The sequence below is a fragment of the Pongo abelii genome, chromosome 11, assembly GCF_028885655.2.
Source record: "Pongo abelii isolate AG06213 chromosome 11, NHGRI_mPonAbe1-v2.0_pri, whole genome shotgun sequence".
In the NCBI taxonomy this organism is placed as follows: domain Eukaryota; kingdom Metazoa; phylum Chordata; class Mammalia; order Primates; family Hominidae; genus Pongo; species Pongo abelii.
The window spans coordinates 122,442,298-122,469,817 of NC_071996.2; the positions used below are offsets into that span (position 1 = coordinate 122,442,298).

At 52.0% G+C, this 27,520-nt stretch overlaps 1 protein-coding gene across 2 annotated transcripts in view; it reads right to left on the reverse strand.

Annotated features, from left to right (window-relative positions):
* The window catches only part of CFAP65 (cilia and flagella associated protein 65), a 40,355-nt gene extending 13,576 nt beyond the window's left edge, over nucleotides 1-26,779 (reverse strand). Inside the window, exons 1-21 of one of the 2 annotated variants that reach the window (XM_054549852.2) lie at nucleotides 26,707-26,735; nucleotides 25,674-25,781; nucleotides 24,140-24,823; nucleotides 23,619-23,822; nucleotides 20,727-20,911; nucleotides 17,707-17,809; nucleotides 16,735-16,904; nucleotides 16,349-16,548; nucleotides 15,932-16,077; nucleotides 15,230-15,452; nucleotides 14,646-14,911; nucleotides 13,445-13,645; nucleotides 12,894-13,253; nucleotides 11,263-11,400; nucleotides 9,271-9,516; nucleotides 8,464-8,688; nucleotides 7,428-7,586; nucleotides 7,053-7,203; nucleotides 6,425-6,553; nucleotides 4,781-4,994; nucleotides 4,330-4,458 (exon numbers count right to left, since the gene is read on the reverse strand). In XM_054549852.2, coding sequence (XP_054405827.1) covers nucleotides 4,330-4,458; nucleotides 4,781-4,994; nucleotides 6,425-6,553; nucleotides 7,053-7,203; nucleotides 7,428-7,586; nucleotides 8,464-8,688; nucleotides 9,271-9,516; nucleotides 11,263-11,400; nucleotides 12,894-13,253; nucleotides 13,445-13,645; nucleotides 14,646-14,911; nucleotides 15,230-15,452; nucleotides 15,932-16,077; nucleotides 16,349-16,548; nucleotides 16,735-16,904; nucleotides 17,707-17,809; nucleotides 20,727-20,911; nucleotides 23,619-23,822; nucleotides 24,140-24,292 — 3,602 coding nt within the window. In that variant the 5' untranslated portion in view covers nucleotides 24,293-24,823; nucleotides 25,674-25,781; nucleotides 26,707-26,735. Of the gene's footprint in view, nucleotides 1-4,329; nucleotides 4,459-4,780; nucleotides 4,995-6,424; nucleotides 6,554-7,052; nucleotides 7,204-7,427; nucleotides 7,587-8,463; nucleotides 8,689-9,270; nucleotides 9,517-11,262; nucleotides 11,401-11,789; nucleotides 13,254-13,444; nucleotides 13,646-14,645; nucleotides 14,912-15,229; nucleotides 15,453-15,931; nucleotides 16,078-16,348; nucleotides 16,549-16,734; nucleotides 16,905-17,706; nucleotides 17,810-20,726; nucleotides 20,912-23,618; nucleotides 23,823-24,139; nucleotides 24,824-25,673; nucleotides 25,782-26,706 lie in introns of those variants that run through there. The other variant, XM_009238123.4, reaches the window with a different exon arrangement.
* Nucleotides 26,780-27,520: the final 741 nt, after the last annotated feature.

Consider the following 27,520-nt stretch of genomic DNA (forward strand, 5'->3'; position numbering starts at 1 on the left):
GAGAAAGCACACAACACGCACCTGAGGAGAGTGCACGCATCCCACACCTGAGAGGAAGTGCACAACACACACCTGAGGAGAATGCGCGCAACACACACCTGAGAGAAAGCGCACAACACGCACCTGAGGAGCATGCACGCATCACACACCTGAGAGGAAGCGCACAACACACACCTGAGGAGAATGCACGCAACACACACCTGAGAGAAAACGCACAACGCACACCTGAGAGAAAGCACACAACACGCACCTGAGGAGAATGCACGCATCACACGCCTGAAAGGAAGCACACAACACACACCTGAGGAGAATGCACGCGACACACACCTGACAGGAAGTGCGCAACACGCACCTGAAAGAAGGCATGCAACACACACCTGAGAGAAAGCACACAACACACACCTGAGAGAAAGCGCACAACACACACCTGAGAGAAAATGCGCAACACACACCTGAGAGAAGGCACACAACGCACACCTGAGAGAAAATGCGCAACACACACCTGAGAGAAGGCACACAACGCACACCTGAGAGAAAATGCGCAACACGCACCTGAGAGGAAGCACGCAACATGCACCTGAAACAAAGCATGCAACACACACCTGAGAGAAAGTGCAACACGCACCTGAGAGAAAGTGCAACACGCACCTGAGAGAAAGTGCAACACGCACCTGAAAGAAAGTGCAACACGCACCTGGAAGCCTCAGTGGGAGTCAGGGAGGCCTAAGTCCAAACTCTCAGAAGGAACCAGTCTTAAATTTTTTCACATCTGAAGCATGAAAAATAGTAACATTCAACACTGGCAGGTTTAGAAAGAACAGACTCAAACAGAGGTGGATGGAGAGGGAACTGCTCAACCTCTTGGATGGAATTTTGGCAGCATATGCCCTTTGACCCAGAAGTCTCTGTTTGGGAAACCAATTTGTCGGAATAAAAGCACATATGTGTGCATGCATATGTGCACGCAACGCACACCTTTGTGTGGATGTCTATCGCCACTTTCTTTGTAGTGGTCATGAAAAAAAGCAGCTGGGAACACTTGGAGTTTCCAATAAAGGAGTGATTGAACGATTTAAAGTCCATCCATACTGTGGCATATTATACAGCTATTTAAAAGAATGAGTTAGATATATGTATTGATCTAAAGGAGATGTTATTGATATAATGCTGAGTGAAAGCATCATTATTCCTGAAAGTAACAGGTATAGTACTGGGCCGTTACTGTAAAAAAAAGAAAGAGAACCGCTCTGTAAATGTGTGCATGTCTGTATGTTGTGCAAATGCTGAGTGTGAAAGGCACATTCCGAATCCTCATCACCCTAGCAGCTGGACTTGGAGAGGGGGCTGTGGAGCTTCTTACTTTTTTCCCATAGCTCCTATGTTGTCTGACTTGTTACAAGTGAGTAAACCACTGTTGTCATTTTATTGGGGATATTGAGCAGCGGCAAAATTGGAGACCTTGCTAGTTTGGGGTCCTTTAATATTTCAGCCTCTCCTTTGTCCTCACTGCCTTCTGCCCTGGTCCAGTCTCCCTCTTTTTTTTTTTTTTTTTGAGACAGTCTCACTCTGTCACCCAGGCTAGAGTGCAGTGGTGCAATCTCGGCTCACTGCAACCTCCACCTCCCAGGTTTAAGCAATTCTCCTGCCTCAGCCTCCTGAGTAGCTGGGATTACAGGTGTGCACCACCACATCTGGCTAATTTTTGTATTTTTAGTAGAGACAGAGTTTCACCATGTTGGCCAGGCTGTCTCAAACTCCTGACCTCAAGTGATCTTCCCACCTCGGCCTCCCAAAGTGCTGAGATTACAGGCATGAGCCACCATGCCTGACCCAGTGTCCCTCCTAAATAATTCCAACCCCTTTCCTTTCCAGCCCTCTAGTGTGGGCTTCTATACCATCTTGCACCCCTCTATCTGGAGGACCACAACAGCCTCCCAATCTGTCCTCTTGCCTCAAGCTGCTAACCCATTCTCCTCCAGAGACCAGTGTGACAGGTCTTGAAAGCTGATCCTGTCTTTGCTCCTAACTCCCCAATGCCTATCCCATGATGTCCTCCGGAAGAAGTCCAAACTCTCTGAAGGAGGATTCTAAGGCCCTGTATGTCCTGGCCCCTGCCTGCCTCCTCAGCCTCATCTGAGACTCTCCACTCTCTCCCACTCGCTGCTCCAGCCATGTGGTGTACACACCAGGCCCTCTGTCTGGAAGGCGCTTCACAACCTTTCTGCCTTTTCCCGCCAGGCTGTGGGTCTAGCTTAGTTGTAGCTTTCTCCAGGAAGCCCTTCTGAAATTCTGCACACACCTCCTTCCCAGCACATATGACCCCACAACAGGAGGCTAGTCTGCAGCACCTGAAAGGAAGGGACTGGGCCCATCCACATTTCCATCCTGAAGACCAGCCCAGAGCCAGCATTTAGGAAGCACCCAGTAAAGGTGTGGCCAATGAATTAAAGACTGGATGAATGAACAAATGACGTTAACCAGCATATTTGACATCTGAAAAGAATCTCCCCTTAAACGCAAGACCCTACGAAGGCCAGGGCCAGGTAAAGCAGAGGCGCGAAAGGGAGAAGGCGTGGAGGGAGTGGGGCAGCTGCACGGTTCCCTGCTTCCCCTGGAGCTCCCCCTCCCACTTGGGGTTCCTGCCTGCTGCTGCCTCCTGGCCCTCTCTGACAGGCCTTGGCAGGAATAAAACCCTCCGTCTGTTCTTTATGAGCTCAGAAGAGACGGACAAGAATTTTCAAAAATAGCCTTCTAAGAAATTGAAAGGAAATACAACAACAAAAAAGCATAGGAGAGTCAATCTGCTTAGAATCCTGGAAGAGGCACGGACTGCCTTCCTGCACCTCAGATGATCTCCTGATGGATGGGCCCGGCTGGCCGGGCATGCTGCCTGGGTTTCCCCCGCCTCTGTTTCCAGCAGCCTGGACCCTCTCCACAGAGAGTGTGAGCTGGTTGCTCCTACACAAACACCGGCGCGCGGTCCACGCCAGGACACAGGCCAACACCGCTTTTTCTGCCCCCACCCCTCTCCCTGGAGCCCTGTAGGGCCTGGCTCCGGGCCCATTCAAAGAGCCCAGTGAATGGCAGGTCTGGAGCTCAAGGCAGGCCCCGGCCTTCCCCACCAGGCTGGCAGCTCTGCCAAGCTTCCCAGTCATTCAGGGCTAGAAGCCCTCAGTTACTCACAGTTCTGGCCCTTCTCAGACAGGAGCCCTCTAAAGAGCTAGTTTCCCCATCTTCCTCCACCATGGAGGAGAAAGGGGACAGTAAGAGAGTGAGGGGCTGCTAGTGCCCACCCGATGATGCAGAGCCCACCCCTCTCACTCCACATTCCCCAAGGCTCTCTCTGCTCAGGCCAGCGAGTTCCTGATCACAGAAGCCCCCACCTGCATATTTTCATTCTCCCCCACTCACTGCCATGCCCTGGCCCAGACCCCTGGATCCCTCTGCCAAGTCTGACCCAGATGGGGACACTTTTTTTTTCACCTCTCTTTAGCCAAGCAAAGTTGGAAGTCATCAAAAGGAGTTTACTAGGAAACCAAGGCACATGGTGGAGGGAGGAAAAGTCCATGCACGGAAGCAGGATGTTTGCTGGGCACAAGTTCTGAGCCCCTGGAGGAGAAAAGCCCCTCAGCCAGGACCCTCCGGGGCAGCTCTGTCCCCAGCAGCAGGTCCCTGTCCTTCCCCACCAGAGACCCTCAACTTGCCCCCATTCAGGCCCATCCTCCACTAAGCTGGGGCTCTGTCAGGCGGGCCCCAGCACCGAGGCAGTGCGTACTATGTAGAAACAACTCAGCCTTCTTGCTGACTAACTGGGGTAGGCAAGGGCTTGCTGACTAACTGGGGTAGGCAAGGGCTCTGGACTGGACAAACCCGGCTTTGAACCTGGCTCCGTCCATTCATGGCTGAATGGTCTTCGCTGAGTCCTTAACCTTGCTGACCCTCAGCCTCCCTGTCTGTGAAAGAGTCTAGAGAGGATGAGTTTCCCACAGGATTGGAGGAGAAAAGGCTTGTAAAGCGCAGGTCCTGGCATGCAGCAGATGCCCAGTGAATGTGTCTCATTTGTTAAGTTATTAAGGCCACTATGCCCAGGCTCCATCGGGGCAGTCCCACCACTTCTGAGCCTATCACCGCGTCTCAGCCAGTGACAGGCCCCAAGTCCTGCTGGCAACCCCAGTCCCACTCTGGCCTCCACAGCCGTCAATGCGAGGTCCACTCTTCACAGACGGCAAGCAGCCAGGCCACCACGGGCAAGAGAGTGCAGCTCTTGTTCTCCTTCAGCTTCTAGGCACTTGTCTCCCAGGCCCCCCAGTGGCCCCCTTCAAGCCATACCAGTCCAGGGACACCACTCCGCTGTTCTTCAGGGCCAGGAATACCACAGAAGGTGGGGCCTTGAATGGTGCGGCCCCGAAATTGAAGTCAAGCCTTAAAGGGGTGAGGACGGGGGGGATCTGGCTCATGCTGTGTGGAACAGAGAAAGGGGTTCAGAGATGGGGATGGGGCCAGGGCAGGGCCCTCCTAGGAATGGCTTGGGTACTTCCCTCCCTCCAGGTGGGAACTGGAGAATCTGGGACTCAGGGGCAAGGGTGGGCTGGCTCTTCAGACCTCAAGCCAATTCCTCCCTTCCCTGGGCCCCTCCAGGGATGGGCAAGAACTGGGGAGCTCTTCCCTCAAAGAGATGGGAAACAGTTTCCTGGTTCTGGGGGTCTGGGCAGAAAGCTCCAAGAACATCCCTAGATAGGCCCTGCCCCCAGCCCCCACCCCCACCCCAGGCTCAGCTCACCTGTGCCGGGTGGGCACCTTGTAGGTGAGCTCACAGGGGGTGGGGTCACGCTCCAAGTAACTGTTAAGCAGATCCAGAGAGAAGAGGCGCCACAGGTGCTTCCGGGTGATACCCTCGGCACTGCCCATGGAGCTGACATCCAGGACGGAAAGCAAGGGGTACACCGCCACCAGGGAGACGCAACACAGCTCCTGCTTCTCCCCAGCCTTGTTATCTGGGGAGAGGGGTGAGGAAGAGAGAAGTGGGCTTGCCTCCCACCTTCCCTGGAGGGGGCATGCAGGTTAAAGGTGCAGGAGTCCTGGGCAGTTGGCCCCAGGACCCTCATCAGGAGCAGTGGACCCCTCTCGGGCTCTAGGGCATTTCCAACAACAGCCAGCCCTTGTCTGACACTTTCTGTGTACTGGGCATTGTCCTCGGTGCCTTATACGCATGCCTGCACTTAATGTGTACCGTCATTTGTTTTCAAACTAATTTTTAATAACAGCTTTATTGAGACACCATTATATACTGGGTAATCTACCCTTTTAACACATACAATTCAGGTTTTTTTTGTATATTCACAGAGTTGTGCAACCGTCACCACTATCTAATTTTAGAAAATTTTCATCATCCCAAAAAGAAGCCTAGTACCAATTAGTCATCCCTCCCCATTCACCCTCCCCAGGCAACCACTAATCTACTTTCTATCTCTCTCTGTCTATTCTGGACATTTCATATAAATGAAATTATTCAATATGTGGCTTTTTGTGACTGGCCTTTTTCACTTAGCATAATGTTTTCAAGGTTCATGCAAGTGGTGGCAGGTATTGTGACTTCACTTCCCTTTTCTGGCCTGTGTGACATTACAATCCCCATTTTTATTTATTTATTTAATTTCATTTCATTTTTGAGATAGGGTCTCACTGTGTTGCCAGGCTGGAGAGCAGCGACACAATCACAGCTTATTCACTGCAACCTTTACCTCCTGGGCTCAAGCAATCCTCCTGCCTCAGCCTCCCGAGTAGCTAGGACTACAGGTGCATGCTACCACACCCACCTAATACTTTTATTTTTGTAGAGATGGGGTCTTGCTATGTTGCCCAGGCTGGTCTCGAACTCCTGGCCTCAACCAATCCTCCCACCTCAGCTTCCCAAAGTGCTGAGATTACAGGTGTGAGCCACCATGCCCAGCTTATTATCCCCATTCGAGACATGTGGAAACTGAGCACAGGGAGGTGAAGCAACTTCTTAAGGTTACAAGTGCTGGAGCCAGGATCCAGTTCCAGAGCCTCTGGCCCCAGTCCACACTCTTAATTTCCTCTCTGTGCTGCCCTGGACTCCTTCCAACCTGCCTGGGGCAAGCTAGTAAGAACTCCATTTTATGGAGAAGGAAGATGAGGCCCGGGGAGGCTTGGGGGCTAACATTTCACAATAAGTCAGCACAGCTCCTAACTCTTTGCACTGGGCACATGCACATATGGACACTCATCTGGACAGACATGTCTGGGGTGTGGCATTTATGCCAGACACCAAAGGCACACCCCAGCTCGCCCCACTCACCCTGCCAGCTCTGCCTGACTCTCGGCATCCACTGCCTCACACAGCCCTCTCCCTTCATTCTGCACTTCCCCGGCCCCGACTCTCTATGCCAGGCAGTCTAGGTACCTCTGTGGGAAAGGAGAGAGTAGCTGATGGTCCAGGAGTACTGGGACCGGTGCTTGGGATAGGCAGTCAGGCAGATGGTGTCCTGGGACCGGGGTGGCATGCTCCCCTCTGTTCGGTCCAGCTGCAGAGCTGCTCAGGGATGATGCCGGAGGGTCAGTGGGTAGAAGAGGCCCAGCTTCTCCTCCTGCTCCTTTGTAGATACCCTCCCCTGGGCACCAGGGGAGGACAGCAGGCCCTGAGGCAGGAAACAGGGAGTGGAGCTCCTCCTCCCAGCCTGGGTCAGAGGGACCACACTTAACTTTGTGTCATTGGCACCTGCTAAGCACTTTTCCCCACCTAGCAGCCCTGTGAGGTAGGTGCCACCTGGTGCCCCTTTTAACAGATGAGGAAGCTGAGGCTCAGAGGTGGGGTCTCGCTATGTTGCCCAGGCTAGAGGGCAGTGGCTCTTCCCAGTTGTGATCATAATGCACTGCAGGGTGGAACTCCTGGGCTTAAGCAATACTCCCACCTCAGCTTACTGAAGAGCTGGGACTACAGGCGCGTGCCAGTGTGCCCAGCAGGTTAACCGGTCTTAACCAGTACCTCCTCCCACCTCCCCCGGCCCCAGTCCCAGCTCAGGCCCAAGTACCGAGGGGGTGGTTGTCAACGGCCTCAGGGCTGCCCTGCTCCAGGTAGAGGCGGTAATAGAGGGTGCAGTTGCCGTCATTCAGGAGGACAAGGAACCTGGACAGCTTGCTGTTCACCAGCACGTTCCCAAAGTCCAGCTCCTTTTCCTTTGCCTGGAGGCCACAGTCAGCCAGCCGGAGTGGGGGCTCCTCCAGGCCCACAGCCCCACTCTCCCAGCCCCATTTTCAGAGCATCCCCCAAGGAAGGGCAAGTTTGGGGTGTCCAGGGCAGAGGGCTCCTATCCCCTGCCCTCTTGGGGTGAGGTTCCCTGGGGCCTTCCCTCCCACCTGTCCGGGCCCCTCCCCCAGCCCCCTCCTGCCAGAGCCCTCCCACTCACAGAGAGGCTGCTGGTGAGCCCCACGCCCACCAGCCGGAGCATGTAGTGGGTGGTGGCAGCAGGGTTGGCATTTGGAGACAGGCCGGCTTCCCAGACCCACATCCCCACTTGAAACAGGTACTTGGTCTCCTCCAAAGGGCTGAAGGTCCACGTCAGCGTCTGGGGTCACAGAAATGATCCCTGCAGTGGCCTTCGGAAGCCCCTCCATGGGTACCTGGCCATCCGAGGCCCCACGGCAGGGCGTCATGCTATGTTAGCCCTTTCTCAGAATCTACCCTGTGCCAGGTGTTGTACACGGCACACGTATGGAGTCTCCCCAAACCCCTCAATCCTATATCCCCAAGGGGTCAGTAGCATTATTTCCATGCCTCATTTTCTGATGAGAAACTGGAAGTTCAGAGAAGTGGGGTCCCTTGCCCAGGGTCAGACAGTAGTGAGGGTGGGAGCGGGGTGTCAACACTCCAGGCCAACTCCACAGGCTATGAGGCCTCTAGTCCCCCCAAGGGACTGTCCCCTGGACTCTTACAGATGCCTGTGCTGGTGCTTCTTGTCCCAAGTTTGGCCTCCCCAACCCGTCTGTAAGGCTCTAGACTAGGGACAGGGGTCTGCTATTTTGAATCCCAGCCAGCACCCCCACTGTGACTACAGTCCCCTTCCTCACCCTCACTGGTGGCTGGCCATTTGGGCCCAAATCCAGCTGCTGCAACCCACCCTCCCAATGACCTCCCAGCTTTGGGGACCATGGATGGGGAGGTGACATGCCCCTCGGGCCTGGCATCAGAAACACTGGTTCCAGTCCCAGCCCTGCACGGCCTAACTTACGATCTTAGTAAATGGCTTCCCCTTCTCAAGCCTCAGTTATTTGTAAAATGGTGGGGGGATGGTGGGAGTAATAATAACACCTCATCGCCAGGTGGGGGAAGTTACTGTGGATGGAATTGGGGGCTGCACATGGCAAGTCTGGGCTATGAAAGGCACAAATAAGAGATGACGGAAGTGAAGGTTGCCGTCACTCGGCAGGAGGGGAGCCACTCACAAGTCTCTCATTGGGCTGGATTAGCCCCCTAGAGGGCTGGACAGCCAGCAGCTTTCGATGCTGCTCAGAGACCCTCCACTCGAACTGCAGGGGCAGACGCGAGGGGTTGTGGAAGGTGAAGGGGCTGGTGGAGGAGCAGCCCACCCAGGTGGGCTTGAAGTAGAGGCTTCTGTGGGTGTCCAGCTTCAGCTGCAGCGGCTCCTCCCTGCTGTACATGCTCACCTCCTGGAGCCAGAGGAAGAAGGGCAGTGCCCTGACCTCACTCTGCAGTCCCAGCTCCCCCAACATGTCCAGGAAGCCATGGCTAGGCAGCTTTCCCCACTTGGAGCGGGCAGTCAAAAGCCCTCTGCCAGCCTGTGTACCGGCAGTTTCTGTCGAAAGCAGAGTAAATGGTGACTGGCCCAGGAGATAATTCTTGAAAAGAACTCAGGGACTGAGAGAGGATCTATAGACTATTTCACGGGGCCAGACATGGGCCCACCACCTCAGAGCCTATTGCTGGCCTGGACCCAAATATCCCTCTACCACCTACAGGTGTCTTTTGCCTCCCCCAGATCCTTCCTCTGGGTTCTCTGCACCCTCTTTCTTGGCCTCAGACCCCGTGAGGTGGGCAGGCAAGGTCCTGAGGGGTGGGAGAGTTGTTCACAGATGTGGTCAAATGGGTTCCTTCCCTACTATGCTACTTCCTGGAGGAGAAGTGGCCCCCTGGAAATCTTAGGGGCCAACCCCAGAATGTGGCCTTGAAAAGGGTGGTTCAAGATTGTGGCCCATTCCCAAGGAACCAGGTCCCCTCCCTCTGCCTCCTACCTTGAGATACTGGGGGGAAGCATTGCACTGCAGGTAGAAAGTGTGCTGCTTCCAGGAGCTGCCCTCGGGGTAGGTGCAGATGAGGAAGATCTGGTGGGCCCCGGGTGCCACAAGGCCCGAGGTGGGCCGAAGGATGACGTCTGAGCCTCTCTGGGGGGCCAGGCTGAAAGTCAGCAGCATGCAGTCTTTGTTGACCAGGAGCAGGCTGCGGTAGGTGGGCTCACCGGAGGACACTGCTGGAAATAGCTAGGGGTGGGAGAGGAGGAAAGCGGCCCCCCGCTCAGAGCTCCACCCTGGGACACACACTCAGGGCCCTATGGGGGCTTGGGAGGAGCTGTCTCCAAGGAGATCTGAGGTGCTGCCCTGCAGCCCAGTCAATGCCCTGGGAACGGGGAATTGAAGGAGGCCACGAGCTGACACCAAAGAATGCTTTTATTCCCCAGAGACCTCCAGACAGGGAGATGGGGGGCCACAGGCCCCTGGGAAACTCAGGCCTCCAAGGCCACTCCTCAAGGATAAAGTAGAAGTTGTTTCATTTTAGGGTGTCTTTGCATCACCCTTTGGAGAACTCATTTTCAGAGAGCCTGGTCCAGAAGCTCTGGGGCTACAGTAAGTAACCACTTCGGGCTGGGCGTGGCGGCTCTCGCCTGTAATCCCAGCACTCTGGGAGGCTGAGGCAGGCGAATCACTTGTGGCAGGAGTTCAAGACCAGCCTGGCCAATATGGTGAAGCCCCATCTCTACTAAAAGTACAAAAATTAGCCAGTTGTAGTGGCGTGCATCTGTAATCTCAGCTACGTGGGAAGCTGAGGCTACAGAATTGCTTGAACCCAGGAGGCAGAGGTTGCAGTGAGCCAAGATCACACCACTGCACTCCAGCCTGGGTGACAGAGTGAAATTCTATATCAGAAAATACAAAATAAAAAAGTAAGTAACCCCTTCTAGATGATTCTCATGCAGGTAACTGATGGAAACCGGCCCAGATAATCTCAGCTCCCAACACTCTTCAGGTATCCAGGGTGTGGCCAGCACCAGCTGAGAGCTGAGCAGGCTGCAAAACACAAAACCTGCAATCCCTGACCAGAGGTCCCCTTCCAGCTGGGGTGACAGTGGCTGTGTGTCAGCCGGTGAGGGAGTGACGCCAGATCTTCTGGGCTGCATAAAGGCCACAACCCACCAGGAAGAACTGCCAAGGGAAGGGGGCCGAGGGAGACATTGAGGGGGACTCTGTGAGGCAGGAAGGCCTTTGGGAAGCAGCTGCCTCCAAGCTGAATCTTGGGGTGGTATAGGTTTGGGATAGGAGGGCAGAAGTGTAGGTGGTGGGGGGAGCAGAATCAACCCAAAGCACATTGTCCCAAAGTGGTGCTTTTCCAGCAACCAGAAGTCTAATGCAAAACCTCCAGGCGATGGAGACTGGAGGAGACATCGAAGGCGAAACTGGATTGGAAGCCAGCGGTCTGTCCCCAGGCTCTGTGCTTTTCAGCCCTATGTCCTCTTGCTTGTCAGGTCAGACAGGGCTTCTAAGGGCCTTGGGGTGGCCTGGGAATTATGAACTCCTGAGGATGGGGCTGGCTCTCCCTCTCATAGGGCAGGGTGCTTCCCAAAGGCAGGGGCTGCTGGTGCGGCTGTCATATCCCTGGGCCCGAGCCCAGGACTTGGGGCACCCAGGCGTTCAGTAAACAGGACACAAACAAATGCAGGAGCTGGAGGGTTTTGAACCTGAGAGTCACAGGAGCCAGTGAGTATTTCCAATGGAGCAGCAAGGGGCCAGCTGTCCAGGCTCCAGACTCTCCCCAGTCCCAGTGTCGGGGCCCAGGAGCAAGTCCTCAGCCGGCCCAGATACCCAGAATTGGCACAGCAGAGGTGGGGACAGCCAGGGAGGGTGCAAAGATGTGTTTCTGAGGCCATCGGAGAATGGGAGAGGGATCTGCAGGCCAAGTCAGAAGCTAGGGCTCCCCTGTCTCCCTCCCACTGCTGTTGGGGCCACACTTACCTTGGGGACATCTAGGGAATACTGGGGGATGTGGTGCTCCAAGCCAGCAAAATAGCTGTGGCCTCGTGTCCGCACCGTCAGGCACCAGGATGGGCACATGGTGCAGTCCTCCTCAATATTACTGTAGCTCTGCAGGACCTGCAGGGGGGCCAGACCCACAGAAAAGCTCAGAGTCCTGTGTCTGCCCTGTGGGGAACCCCATTTTGCCCCTCCTTGCCCTTGTGCTGCAGGAGTCCGACACTGGACGCAGACAGGAGGGCCTCCCTGGGAAGACAGTGCAGAGAACAAGAATCCCAACCCAGCCCCTCCTGCGGGGAGCTAGGCCCTGCATCCATACAGCAATGCTCTCTTTAGTCCTCACAACCCAGGAGGAGGGTGGGGCTGGGATGTGAAAGCACCATTCATTCTGTAGGAACGAGCCTAGAGAAGCGCTGGCCAATAGAAATATCATGTGAGCCACAAACGCCAGCCGCAAATGTCATTTTAAATGTTCCAGTAGCCACATTAAAAAAGTAAAACACGTGAAGTTAATGTTAATAGTATATTTTATTTAACCCAATAGATCTAAAATCTTATCACTTTAACATATAACCAATATAAGATTAGTAACGAGATATTTTGCATTCTTTTCATACTAAGTCTCTGAAATCCAGGCTGCATTTTACACTCACGGCACGTCTCAGTTGGGACCAGCCACATATTAAGAGCTCAGTAGCCACGTGTGGCTGACAGTGGCTGTACTGGACTGTGCAGGTCTAGAGCCTGTAACCTAAATATCCGACAGGCTCAGCCTCAGCAGAGCCAGGCATCTACAACCTTATTCCTACAAACCTCGACATCACCCCACTGCCAAGGCATTAGGACGGGGGCAACTAAAGCCTCTACTTTGGAAAGCCTCCTCAAAAGATCGGATGTGGTCCCAAGTTTAGAGATGAAAAGATCAGGACTCAGAGACATTAAGGAACTTGCCCAAGGTCACATAGCTGGTAAGTGACCCTGAGCTTGAGCGCACAGCCCTACTTTTCTCTGGGCCCCAACACCTTGGCCACTGGGCAAGGGCAGTGGGGTGGGCAGAGACAAGAAGCAAGGGATGGGCAGGACTAACAGATGAGGAGGGGGCACCACGCATCTGGGGCCAGAACAGCAGGGCTGGGGACAGCCGGCACTCGGAGTTCCCTGACCCAGGGAAGCTGAGTCAGAAGCCCTTCCCATCACAATTATCTGGTGCTGCTGACTTTGTCTCTAGGCCCAGGTTCCTGTCTGCTCAAAGCTCCTTTAGAGTGACCACTTCTTAATTCAAGGACTAGTAGAGAAGCCAGGAGGCCTCCTAGCCAGGAGCCCCAGGGAGTATCTCCCTGTGCACCCAATTTTCCCAAACAGCTTGATCTCAGCTGAGTTCTCCCTTGGAGGGGAGGGGAGACTTACATAAGAATGAGAAAATCAGATGGGCCGAGCTGGGCCAGGAGCTTTGGAGGAGACAAACCCATAGGGGCCACTGTCCAGCCAAGGGAAAGCCTGGCACGCAGAGGATGGAGCCTGAAGCCGCCCTCGGTCACCCCCTGCCACCCCACCCAGACACTCAGGCTCCTAGCAGAGACCCCGCATTCCTCCCTCTCATTACGTGCACACACCTTATAGATGGCGAAGGCTTCGAGCTCCACCGCGTAAAGGCAGTTGGGGTGAGGCGGCTGGAAGTGCAGGCGCATGGCCATGGACTTGAGTGGGGGCACGTCACAGCTCTCTGGAGTCACCCAGAAGGGGCAGTCAGACTTTCGCGTCCACACCACCATGATCTTGCCCTTGGTGTGGTTCATCAGGCACAGGGGTATAGGGTTGGGGGCCTCAGGCCCTGGGCAGGCACCAAAGTCTACCTCAACAGGCTCTATACTGACGGGTGGGGGGAAGATAGTCATGTCGCTGGTGCCGTCGAAGAAGAACTCAGTCATGGGGGGGATATAAGGGTACTGCGGGGCTGGCATGTCCTCCAGATCCTGCATGGGGAAAGACAGATGGATAGGGCCCAACTGCCATTCCTCTTGCTGTTGCCCCTCCTGGGCACACTCCTGTCTAGAAAGGCTGCACCAGTCGCCCTGACTACTAATGGTGCCCATGGGACCCTGGGGGCATGGGATTGCCCAAGAATCACTAGAGAAGGGATATGCAGCTGGGGAGGGCACTGCACCTGGATGGGAATCATGAGAGCCCCGTTCTGGTCCTGCGCCAGCTTCTTCTCCTTCAGCATGGCATCCAGGATGTCAGGGGGGTAGAGCGTCAGGCCCCGGGCCAGGTGTGTGCGGTACCAGGTGAGGTGCTGAGGCTTCAGGATGGCTGGCTTGGTGCTGTCCGAGTGGCATGTCCCCATCAGGTCCAGGAACAGCGGGTCCTGTGACATTTGTCTGTGTGTGATGGGGCATGGGGGGGGTGGTAGGGCAAGGCGGGTGCTGGGGGTTGAACTGAGGACAGAAGCTGGGCAGACAGGGTAACAGAGGCGGTGGGGCGGAAGCTCCAGGTGGCCAGTGAGCGAGCACTCAGCAGTGGTCTGGCTCAGCCAGGGCACCACAGGAGTCCAGGGAAGGTCAGGAGAGAGCACCCCTGTCCTTAGGACACTCAGCCATTACCCACCCTTCCTCTCTGCCATGGTCCCTGGGCATTCTCCCAGCCACCCTACTGCCAGCCCAGAGGCCTGCCAAACTAGAATTCAGGCCCTCCCAAGGGAGGAGAATATGGGGGCTGCCTCATCAGGCCTCCCTCTGGGCTTCTGATCTTTCCTCCATTTCCAAGGCCTCCCCCAGCCCATACTAAACTGTCACAAGAATTAGAGAAAGGCACCCATTCCTCCAGGTACACAGACACAGCCCAAGCCTGGGCACCAACTCAGGGAGGGATCATGGGTTACATTTCAGCCCCGTTTGCCATCTTGGCCAGGCACCTGCTGGTCAGGGCACAATGTGTCTGATCATGCCCAGGGGCCTAGGGTTGGGGTCTAACTTGAAAGCTCTCTGCCCTATGCATGCTATGTGGGGTGGCTCCAGGGAAGAATTAGTCTGTGAAGTCATGGAAGGCAAAGAAAAGGCAAAGCCTGCAGGGCTCAGCGGGAGGGTGGGAGGCTGCGGGTCCAAACTTCCCTCTCCCAGCCCATGAGCACAGCAGCAGCAAAGCGCCTGGCCTGGTAGCAGGGCAAGACTGGCACAGAGTGATCTCCCCTGTGCCCAGGCCGCACACTGGCTCCAAAAGCCAGGGCTGGGGTCCAGGAGTGGGAGACGACCAGGCAGACAGCCCTAGAAGTTCCAGAATACAGGGGAGTGCCCACCAAGCCTTGTCATCATCACTGGGCCCCAGGGGAGCCCCTCCTCCCTCAGCCTCACACCCTCCCCACGACTCACCTGGTGGTGGATGAGACAGGCCACACGCCGAAAGCAGATGATGGGGTGAGTGGGCTGGAAGGCACAGTGCAGGGTCATACGGGCCTTGCCCACCAGGGTCCCAAAGGCAGGCCTGATGCTAAAGACACTCTCCAAGCAGTCGATGGCAAACTGGAAGTGGGCTGTGCAGTCCGATTGGTTCTCAATCCACAGGGGCTGCTCGGAGCGCTCCCCAAGGTTGACCCAGCTGAAGTTGACACAGTAGTGCTGCAGGGACACAGCAGGGCCTGGACACAGGAGATGGGGTATCAGCTTCCCCAAGAATGTCTTAGACAAGGTCCCACTGAAGGGAGGTGGTACTCTCAGGGCCAGGCTACAGGCCCAGAGCCCTGGCAGCCTGAGCAGAACTCCAGCATCACTGGATGCCCGTGGGACTGGGATCTCCAGGTAATCACAAATGATTCCCCATGGGGCCACCAGGGGGCAGCAGACACCCAGGCTGAGGCAAGGTGGCCCCCGCCTCCTAGGAGCAGGGAAGGAGCTCTTCAGAATCCTCAGCATGGGCTGTTCCTGTCCCCAGGGGAGACCCCTGGGGTCACCAGTACCTCTACAGAAACCAACGACTTTAAGCAGGGTCCTGGAGGCACAGCCAGAAGGCATGATGGAGCAGTAGTCCACAGTTCTGGTGTCCAGAGTCTTGGGGTGGAAGAACACTGACACACATTTGTTCTCTCCCGGGAGCACGATGCCATGGGCCGTGGGGCATGAGAAGGCCTGGTCTTCAGCCAGTTCATCCGGGGAAATTTCAATCCTGAAGGGGGCATTTACCTGTGGGGCCAGGCAGAAGGACAAAGGGTCAGGTCACAGAGTGGAGCACTGTATGATGGGACAGTCTACGCATTGTACTGGCGTGCCCAGCCAAGAGGGTGGGGGCAGCTGGCATCCAGCCTGTGCCCCACTGGCCAGACTGCCTCCACCAGGAGGAGAGAAGGGACCGAGTCATGTGCCCTGCGCTGGGCCTGCCCAAAGGGGGCACCTTTTAATTCTCCCCAGGGTACCATCACAGCTAACTGTGGTCCTGGGGTCAGGACAGTCTTAGGACTGCTTGTGGCTCTGGGGAGACAGGGTATACCCCAGCCCAGCCCCCATCTGAGGAGGAGGACACACCTGTTGACAGCTGACATGGGTTACATGAGGCTTGGGGCCAAAGGTGTAGAGAGAAAGGGGGGCATTCTGTAAGGCAGTGATTTTAGGAAACTCCAGTCCTGGGGGCGTGAGTCCTGCCGCCCCTCCTGCCTGGTACCTACCGCCGACGGGTTGTGTAACCTGATCTGCCTCTCCGAGGTGCAGCCCACAGCAACAGAGCCAAAGTACAACAGCTTCTGGAAGCCCTCGGCATCCTGGTCCTCCGGGCACTTGTGCTTTATGCTCACCAGCAGCTGGGCGCACTTGGCTGGGGCAGAGATGGGGGAGTCTTGGGGGATCCTGCCAGGGCCTCTGTGGCCCCAGCTGAACAGCCCCTCGAAGAAGGCAGGTGGCCCCAGGGAAAATTTAGTCTGTAACATCATGGAAGACAAAAGGCAAAGCCTTCGGGGCTCGGGGGAGGGCAGGAGGCCAGTGGAGGCGGGGGCCAGGCCAGATGGGAGGTGGGGGACACTGAGGCCTGGAGGACCCAGAAGGTGCAGCAGGGGCCAGTCTGGGGACAGTGGGAGGTTGGGCCTCACCCACAGCCTGCAGCTGGATGCTGCTCCTCTGCCGGCTGCCAGCCCCGTACCAGCACGTGGCCTGCACCTCGTAGATGACGGCTGTAAGGGGCTGAAAGGTCACCTTGATCTGAGAGGCCTGGCCTGGCTCCAGGAGCCCCATGGCGGGCAGCATCTGGAATGGGCTGGAGAACTCCCAGGTGAAGAAGGTGGGCAGGTCCCTGGGGGTGGGGGGCAGGTCAGGGCACTGGGCTCCCGGCCCCTGCTCCTGTAGTAGCAAGTCAGGGATGCTGGGCAGAACCTCAGACTACCCTACTCCCACAAGGGTATGCCTGTCTCTCCTGCTTCCAGGCACCCTCCTCACAGCTGTTGCTCTCCCCCCGCCCGCACCTCAGCCTCTTCCTCACCCCACATTATCCAGGCAGAACGAGGCCTCAGTCATATCTCCCACAGCACACATGGGCAGCTGCAGGGATGGTGGGCGGCAGATCAGCCTGTGGCAGGGCAGGGTGGCCCGTAGGCCCACACAGAACATCCCCTCTGCTTTCTCAAACCACAGCTGGTCCATGTACTCCTTCTGCAGTGTGAGGCGGGGCAGGGGCAGTCACCCATCAGTGGCACTCAGGGACTGCACATCCCGCCCACCCTCAGCCACCCCCAACACAAACACTGAGGGGAGGGCTGGGCCGTGGCCCCCACGTCAGACTCTGAGGGGAGCTGGGCACCTAATGTTGTCTTGGTCTCAAAGATTAGAGCCTCTTTTGTGGAAAAAGTATTTTGAGGAAATGTGGGTGGGGAGTGGCAGGAAGAGGCCAAGAAATGTAGAAGGGGTTTCTTTTCTTTTATTTTTTTTTGAGTCTCGCTCTGTCACCCAGGCTGGAGTGCAGTGGTGAGATCTCAGCTCACTGCAACAGCCGCCTCCCAGTTCAAGTGATTCTCCTGCCTCAGCCTCCCAAGTAGCTGGGACTACAGGCATGTGCCACCATGCCTGGTTAACTTTTGTATTTTTTAGTAGAGGTGGGGTTTCGCCATGTTGGCCAGGCTGGTCTCGAACTCCTGGCCTCAAGTGACCTGCCTGCCTCGGCCTCCCAAAGTGCTGAGATTACAGAAGTGAGTCACCGTCCCTGGCCACGGAATGTAGGGCTTTCTGATGGCCAATATAATATCGCAGCCTTTACCCCCAGCATCTCCTGGGGAACGCCCTCTGTCTAATGAGATGAGGGGCTAAGCCCTTGACGGGGCCTCCCAAGCTGGACTGCTGCTGGAGCGGGCAGCATGTGTGTGTGCCGGGGCGCTCCTGGTTGCTCTGTCCTGTTTTCTGTTCTGAGGTCACTGTTCCCAGGTACTTCCCTGCCCTCACTCGCCGTGGCAGACCTTACCGCCTCCAGAGGCCGGAAGACGATGGGGAGCGTGAGGGTTATGCCTGGGCTCAGGAAGATGGGCTGAGGGATGACCGTGAAGAAGAACTTGGTCTTGGGGGGCCTGCAGGAGAGAGCCGGGGGGGAGCACCTCAGATCAGGGCTCAGAACAACTGGAAGAGGCAGGAAACGAGGGAAGCCCTGCAGCCAAGGGAGCCTGAGTCCCTGGGACCACAGAGAAAGAGATCAGGAGATGAGCACATGGAGGTGGAAACTCAGGGGTTTGGTCACAAGAGGACCCACCCTCCTCCTCCCCCTCCTATTCTCAGAGATCTTCACTCTGAACAAAAAGGGAGTAGTGTTTGTACCTCTGATGAGCATGGAGGCCTGAGAGGGACAGGGACAGTGAAGGGTTACCCAGATTTTAAAGAGTCCCCAAGCACTGAGGTGGGGGAACCAAGGCTGAGGAGGATGGGACCAGGGATGCCTTTCCAGAGACCTCAGCAGAGCTGTAGCATCCCACAGTGGGTCAGAACCACAGCTGCTGCAGACTTTCAAAACATTAATAAGACAATGACATTGTCAGCAACTTTACACCAACAAATGTTTAAATTTAGATGAAAAAAAATTGCTATAAAATATAATTTACCAAAACTGACCCAAGAATTGTACAATAAATATTATGGCTGCTCTGCCTAAAAACATCAAAGAAATGGAATGAGTGGTCAAAAATCTTTCCACAGGCCAGGCACAGTGCCTCACATCTGGAATCCCAGCACTTTGAGAGGCTAAGGCGGGAGTATCATTTGAGCCCAGGTGTTCGAGACCACCCTGGGCAACATGGCAAGACGCTGCCTATACCAAAATTTTTTAAAAAAATTAGCCAGGCATGGTGGTGCATGCCTATAGTCCCAGCTTCCTGACAGGCTGAGGTAGGAGGATTGCTTGAGCCTAGGAGGTCATGGCTACAGTGAGCCATGTCAATGCCACTATACTCCAGCCTGGGCAAGGGAGTGAGACCCTGTCTCAAAAAAAACAAGAAAAAAAGAAAAGAAAGAGAAAGAAAGAGAGAGAGGAAGAAAAGAAAGGAAAAAAAGAAAGAAGAAATTAGATAAACTTTAATGTGTGTTTATGAGAAAAACTCTCAGCAAAGCAGGAATAGAAGAATATTGCCATAATCTGACAAGGTGTACACTTTTACAGAAATCCTACAGGAAATCAATCCTACCAGACAGCTTAATAGTGAAACATTGCAGTCCTTTACTCTGAGATGATAAACGAAACAAAGATGACTCTATAACCACTTCTGTTCAACACTTTTCTATTTAACAATGCAGTAAGGAAAGACAAAAGGTGTAAGGACTAGAAAGAAAAAAATGTCATTTTCCATTTAAAATACAAATGTGTGCATGAAAAAACAAGAATATTAACAAATAAATTATTAGAATAAGAGGATTTGCCAAGATCACTGAACATAATACCTATATAAAAATGACATTTTAAAAACTAGCAACAAACAGAAATAAAACAACTAAAAAATATGTCATATATAACAACAGCAAAAATATAAAATACTTATGAATAAATCTAACTAAAGATGTGCTAAATGTCTATGGAGAAAACTTTGCACTTTATTGAGAGACAGGAAAGATAACCTAATGAATACAGAAATAGCCCATGTTCATGGATTAAAAAAACTCAATATTATAATGATATCATTTCTCCTCATATTCATCTATAGGTCCAATTAAATCCCAATCAAAATATCAAGAAGTGTTTTATGTGCATGTATGATAAGCTGATTTGAATATTTATATAAAAGATCAAAGGAAGGGCCAAGAATAGCCAAGACAATCTTGAAGAAGAATTAAGTAGGAGGACGTATAGTACCAGATATCAAGATTTACTATTCATAAAAATCAATTCCATATAGATAAAAGACAAATATAAAAGGCAAAAATATAAAGTCTTTAGAAGATACTAGAGGAAAATATCTTAATGACCTAGGGGTAGAGAAGGACTTCTTAGGAGAAGCATAAAAAAGCACCAATCATAAAATAAAAAGACTGATAAAGTTGATACCTTTAAAATTCAGAACTTTTATTCTTCAAAAGATACAATAAAGGGAGTAAAGACAAATCATAAGATGACAGAAGATATCCACAACGCATAACTGGCAAAGGGTTTGTAATTGGGATAAGGACTTATACCAAAAAGCATAAGAAAAAAGACAAGATAATGTAAGAGAAAAATGGCCACAGACTTGATCATAAATTTCACACATAAAGAAATGCAAAGTGTCAATAACCTACAAAAAGACACTCATCCTCATTCATCAGTAATCAGGGAAATGCAAATTAAAACCACAAGTTACCATTATTGGCAAAAATTTTAAATTCTGACAATAGCAGTTATTGGTAAGGATGTGGAGGAATGGGAACTCTCTAATGCTGCTGGTGGGTGTCTAAAGAAATCCATGCACTTTGGGAAATAGTTTGGTTTATCCATAGCAAGTGAACAGGTACATGGCCCAAGCCTCAGCAATTCTACTCCTACATCTATTCCCCAGAAAAGACAGAAGGTGGAGCAAGGTGGTGGAATAGAAGGCTCCATCCCGCAAGGTCACCAATTTAACAACTACGCAGAAAAAACAAAACAAAACAAAACAAAACCTTCATAAGACTGCAAAATCACATGAGCCTTCATAGTACCTGGTATTCCCCAGAAAAACTCTTGTACTTATGTAACCGGACACATATATACGAATGTTGGTAATAGTCCCAAACTAGAAATAGCCCAAACTTCCTTCATTCTGGATGAATACATTATGGTACAGGGACACATTGGGACACTATACCACAATGAAAAAGAATGGACTACAGCTGCATAATTATTCATATTGCACGTGTTTTAAACACTCACTGGATTTTATATGGCATGTTAAAGGTTTTTTTGTTTGTTTGTTTTGTTTTGTTTTGAAGAGAGCCTGCTTTCGGGGCTCAAGGCTCTGGCACTGGGTCCTTGATCCCTTACACTGGTACCTGTACTTCATCTTCTGGAGTTTCAAGGATCGATTTTTCAGAACCAGACTCCTTGTGGTCTCCTTTCCTAGCTCCCAGCCTTTCCAGTGCAGCTCCTCGGCCACCTCAATGCCCCAGATGACCCTCTTGTTCACTCTCTCCTGCTTCTTTGGGGAGTGCATCTGAGTGTCCATGGAGCTTGCAGGCTGTTCGGGTGGCAGGGAGAAGGGGGAGCAGAAAGGATGTATCAGCAGGGTGGGATGCCAAGACCCAGAGAACAGGTGAAGGTCTTCCTCCTCCACCACCAAGAAAATAAAAGACAAGACAGAAAAACGATGATTGACACCACCCCTCACCCCTTGGGGATGGTCTGGAGACAGATGGTGAGAGGCAGGTAGGCCCTGAAGTCAGACATCACCTCTTCCAAGACTGGAACTGTTTGGCAACTAGAGCCCCTGCCCCTGAAGCCTTCCCTGGGCAGCTCCATCAGCCACTCTGTGCAAACACACAAATGCAGGCTTCTGTTCTGTTCCTCAGTGCACCCTCAGATACCACCCCAGCAGGTGCCTCCTCCCCTCTTCCTCCTCCCAGTCCTGCCCCTTGCTACACATGCCTCTCCTAGCTAGAGCAGTCTATCCCAGGCCCTTTTCCAGACCACATTTCCCTCTGCACCATTCCCTCTCCCATTCCTCAATTGGCTGGTGGGGCAGAGGAGGAGCCAATTTGCTTGCTGTTCACCCCACCCATCCCCTGACTTCTGGGGCCACTCTAAGTGCTGTTCCTGGTGATTGATGCTAGTGCTGCCATGTGTGGCGTTTCCATCTATAATGGAAAATCTTTCCATAGGCTTATCCATCATCCCTTTCTAGATGAAGAAGGAGGGGGCATGGAAACCCCCCTGGGGCAGTAAGGTGGAGGGAGGATGAACTGGATGCCTCCTCCTACCACAGTCACTGCCATGAGCACTCAGCTCATTGGCATTTTATCTTTTTTTTGTTTTTGTTTTGTTTTTGTAAGAGTCTCGCTCTATCGCCCAGGCTGCAGTATAATGGCACAATCTCGGCTCACTGCAACCTCTGCCTCCCAGGTTCAAGTGATTTTCTCACCTTAGCTTCCCAAGTAGCTGGGATTACAGGTACCTGCCATCATGCCTGGCTGATTTTTGTATCTCTGTAGAGACGGGGTTTCACCATGTTGGTCAGGCAGGTCTTGAACTCCTGATCTCAGGTGATCCACCCACCTTGGCCTCCCAAAGTGCTGGGATTACAGGTGTGAGCCATCATGCCCGGCTAGCATTTTATTTTATCTTTGACCAAGTATTGCTTTTATATTGTTGCATAATATAAGGATATAGTCATCCATTCAACAAATATTTTTTGAGGACCTATCATGCACCGGGCACTGTGCTAGGTGCTGGGACTACAATGGTGAACAGGACTGACAAATCCCTTTTCTCTTGGAGCTTACATTCTCAGTTTCAATATTTACTGAGTGTGTCTGATGGCCAATATACTATTTTCTTTCCTGAGTCACCTATGGAAGAAAGGTGACATGGATGATGGGAGGTAATTTACTATAATATCGGTTGGTGCATCAGTCAGTGTCCAGGCAGGAAAACGGAAGCCACTCTGAAGGTTTAACATAGGGAATTTACTGTGGCCGGGTGCAGTGGCTCACGCCTGTAATCCCAGCACTTTGGGAGGCCGAGGTGGGTGGATCACGAAGTCAGGAGTTCGAGACCAGCCTGGCCAATATGGTGAAACTCCTGTCTCTACTAAAAATATGAAAAATTAGCCAGGCATGGTAGCAGGCGCCTGTAATCCCAGCTACTTGGGAGGCTGAGGCAGCAGAATCGCTTAAACCCGGGAGGCAGAGGTTGCAGTGAGCTGAGATTGCACCATTGCACTCCAGCCCTGGTGACAGTGCGAGACTCCGTCTCAAAAAAAGAAAAACAAACAAACAAACAACAACAACAAGGAAATTTACTGCATAACCATGAGTAGTGAAGGAACCTGGGAGTTGGCAACAAGAAGCTGCCACCACACCTAGGTTAGAAGTGGTGGGGTCAATACAGCCTTGAGGCTTGTCTGGTGAGAACTGGAGCCACAGGGGAAATGCAGCTGCTGACAGAGACACTGAACAACAGAGAGAGGAAGAGAAATGCCCTGGCTTCTCCCTTCATCCCATCTTCCAATCTCCTCCTAGCTCAGAGCAGAGCAGGGAAGGGCAGTGAGTGAATCCAAGGGCAAACAGGCCCGGAATGGCACAGAGGACAGAGATGTCTTTTAAAACATGACCCTCAGTCCACAGGGAGGCAAAGGCAGCACACCTAAGGAGCTGGGCACCGTACACCACACAACACAGACACACACTGCATCATACACAAAGCCATACCCATAGTCAAACCCCTGGACAGCTGCATCGTCACATAGAGAGAACTACAAAGAACTGCAAAAAGTAAACAGTATCCATACATTATTGCTCAAACACAAAGTCCTAGGGGTCAAGGCCGGAAGAACTTTCTGAGGAAAGAGAAACCCCGTCTATCCAACCAGCCTCTGACTCGTTCCTCCCTGGCACTCTTCTACCCCACGGCCTCTTGGGCACTCACTGCTCCTAGCACTGCAGTGTGCTTGGTGATACAATGGTGAACAGGACTGACAAATCCCTTTTCTCTTGGAACTTGCATTCTCAGTTTCAATATTTACTGAGTGTGTTCAATGGCCAATATAGTATTCTCTTTCCTGAGTGACTCATGGAAGAAAGGTGACAAGGAAAGTCTAGACAAGGTTTAGTGCTAAGATGCAGAGGGAAGAGTCAGGGCCTGTCAGATTCCCACCCCACTGCCCTGCCACCCATGCCCCACCCTGGCCCTGCCACACCCTGCTCTGCCTGCCCTGGCTGTATCCTTACCTGGGCGCTGATGGTGCTGCAGGCACTCATGGCTGCACTGCTGTCGTTGATGGCAGGGATGGCCACTGTGCTGGCACTCAGGCAGGATCCACCAGAGTTCATGGTGTGGTCCCTGCTGTTCCTGGACCTCACGACGGAGCTTGGAGCCTGGGTGAGCATCAAGCCCTTGGGACACAGTCCAAAGGGAGCACTCTGAGTATGGAGCTGGGAAGAGAGCAGAGGGGAGGGGAGACAGGAGTGACATGAGAAAGAGAGGCTGAGGGAGGAGACTCTCATGGCCATCCTTGTCATGGAGGAGAGGGTCTGCTTCCCAGGTCTGGCAACAGGTGCTAGCTGGCACCATGAGGAATGAGGGTGTACACGAGATCCAGGGCTTTGCCTGGGAGCCTAGGGACTCACCATCAGGAAAGGCACTCCAAAGAGGGACTTGGGGACAAGGCCCACCCCACTATGCCCCTCCGTGGCCACACTTGGCACTGCTCAGCAAGCTCCAGTGGGTGTTACTGAAGTGTGTGCATTACCTTTATCTGGCTTTTACTCTCTGCTTGTTTCCTCTGAACACTCTTGCCTCTTGTGAGAAGAGGAATAAGGGGGAAAGAAGAGGCAAATGAGACTGATGGATTCTCTGCCTTCTGGGTTTTCTCCACCAGTCTACAACCTGTTAAGGTAAACATCACTGAAATAGATCAATCAAAGCATAAGTCAATCCATCTCTAGAGCATAGGGATCCCCGATGACTGTAGCTGAAATCATATGCAAATATATGTGACACATATGTAAAGTATATGCCAGATGCTATGTATGCATACATATCTGTTTTCCAGGTGGAATGGCCACAGTTTTCACCAAATGCTCAAGAGGATGGTTGACCTCAATCTAAGGGACACAAAGTATCTCAGACTAGCTCTGGCTCCATCACCTCGAATCCCCTCTTCCTTTTGCTGGCTTCCTTTAGCACACACACTCAAGTGTGACTTTGTTACCTCGACAAAAGGACAGCAATTTTCACACTCACACACCAAGACTAAGCCAGTCCCACTCAGGCACATGTGGAAGTGGTTTGCAGATCCCTATAATGACTTACCTCAAATGGTTCATCTCTGATTTCCCTTTACACTTGACACGAAGCCATCATGCATGAAACCATAGAACACGGCACTGCCCCCCAAAATATAATGCAATCCACATGTGTACTTTAAAACATTCTAGTAGCCACATTAAAAAAGTAAAAAGACACAGGTAAAATTAATTATAATGATATATTTTATTTAACCCATCATATCAAAAATACTACATTGGATATGTAATCGATATGCAATTATTGAGGTACTTTACTTTCTTATTTTGTATTAAGACTTTGAAATCTGGTGTGCATTTTACACTTACAGCACATCTCAATTTGGACTACCCATATTTTCAGTGCTGAATAGCTACATATGGCTATTGGCTACCACATCGGACAGCATCACTTTAATACCTTTTCTGAACGTATGTTTATTTTTCAGACTACTCAGTATCGTCCCCCACTTCTTCAAATAACAATCTCAAAAATCATAATGTCTATTAACATGTACTGAGAACCCACATGCCAGGAAGCCTTGTAAGGTCCTTACAGGGATTTTATTTGTTTATTTGTTTATTTAAGACAGAGTCTCACTCTGTTGCCCAGGCTGGAGTGCAGTGGCAAGATCTCGGCTCACTGCAACCTCCACCTCCCGGGTTCAAGCAATTCTCCCTTACAGGTATTTTAATTCTTACAACAGTTTACGATTACGTGTGACTCGCCCATTTATTTGGCCTAAAATGATCCTTTTTCAAGTTTGTCGTTCAGTTCCTTATTTTAATGTATTCAGATTTAGCAAACAATTTCATGATCACCCTTTAGGAATTTATACAGTTCCATCAGACACTCTCTTATCCCTCCCCCACCACCCACCAACACCCTTCCAAAGCGGAAGATTCTGTTGACCCTGGTTTTCTTAGTTGGCAACATGTCTAAACCCTCTGGAGGGGACCATCTAGATTCAGTCGTTCGTTCATTCACAAAGCACTTACTGAGTGCCTATTATGTACCAGGTACTGTGCTAGGCACCAGACAAGGCAGGCAAGGCTCCTACCTCCAATTGTCAACTGGACATTCAGATGAAATCAAGGAAATGTAAGCTGAGGAGACACAGAGAGAGTCCATTACTTTTCTGCCACGGGATGGTCTTGCAGCCCTGTCCTGACTCATTAATGCCTCTGACCTCAGGGGATTGTACAGACAGCTCCTGCCTCATAGCTCTGAAAAAGTCTCCACTCAACACATGAAACTATTCCAGAGAGTGCATAGAAGAGATGAGAGATGATGGGGTAGAAAGCTCGTCCAACCCAGGTCATAGGGCTAGGGAAGTGGTCCCAGGGCAAGGGACGCTGGGTGCCAGCATCTTCTCAGACTCTACGGGGACAGGCAAATTTCTCCATCTCCCGGAGCCTCAGTCTCCTCGCCTGTAAAATGTGGGTTATCCTGACGATTTCACAAAGTTGATGTGCAGCTCGAATGAAACAGAGGATTTGAAAAAGCACTTAACAAACCCATGTTATAGTAATTAACAACCATAACTTTCCCACTAGCCTGCACTATTCTTCCAAAAGACTCACACATCTGCAGTCGTTGTGAAGAGACTGGGCAAGCGAGGTTTTTTGTTTTGTTTTGGATTTGTTTTGTTTTAAATTGAAGTTTCCAATTTCGAGGACTTTAAAAAATATATATCATGAGCTTCCTTTATTTGCCTAATTGCTGATCTAAAAATCTCCAAGATGACCACTAGAAAACGTGGCAGGTCGTCGTACAGAGTCGAGGGAGAAAGAAATAGATGAAACAAAGGGGGACAAAATACACTTAGAGCTGTTTCTTCTTTCTCTTCGGGATCCTTAGTCTGATTGATCTCACCCAAGACTCAGTCCCATGGGGCTCTCTGAAGGGCACGGAGGGGACCTCTGGCCACGATTTCCCGAAGGATAGGGTCTCCCGGGACAGATACCTTCCCTGGCCACTCGCGCCGCTCCCTGGGACCCTGGGACCTTGGGACTAACGCTCAGAACTTACATCGCCTCCATATTGCCGTCTCCATAGATACAGGACGCGCAGGAAACGGCGTCTTCAGATATCCCAGGGCAACGACGGCAGCCCGAGTGAGTCAAGATTCGTAGAAGGCGAATGCGCCGCCCAATTTTATTTCCTATATTTAGTTTTGATTCCCTGACTTTTCCTGCTGGTGGTAACTGTGGGCTTCTACCTGTCGCGACATGGGAATGTAGAGCCTCCTAGTTGTCGTGACGTTCCAGCAATCATGACTTTAATTGACGACCAAATTCACAGGAAGCTACTCGGTGGGCTTGGCCCTCTGACATGCATAGAGAGAGAACCTCATTCTCTGTGATTGCAATTGTTAACTTAAAAGCAGCCCGCAGTTATTTCTTATTTGAATACTGCTTTGCAAATAGATCCCTTTTGCTGATGAGAGGGAATGCGTCCTCTGCGTTTTCTCCCAGCATTTCTTCTTGGTCAGCAACAAGAAAAATAACTCTTTTGAAGGGATCGGAAGGTTAACGTATAAAGGAATTATTATACATAATGTAGACTTTCGGGAGCCCATTGGTTCATTTGTTGGTATGTGTGTTGGAGGAAGGGTCCTATTTTGTGAAGACTCCTTAGTAGGTGAAGCTGAAAGTCTCAAAGTTCACTCTTGGGTAACTAAGGATGTTTTGCTCCTCAAGACAGGGAACCTGTTTCCTTTCAGATGGAAGGGGGGATGTGACTAGGGGGAGAGGGCTTAGTGAGTCTAGGGGTAAACACAGAAAATAAGCTATCATTTTGGGAGAGTTGGAGTTGACTTGTGAAAGGTGAAAGATGGACTGAG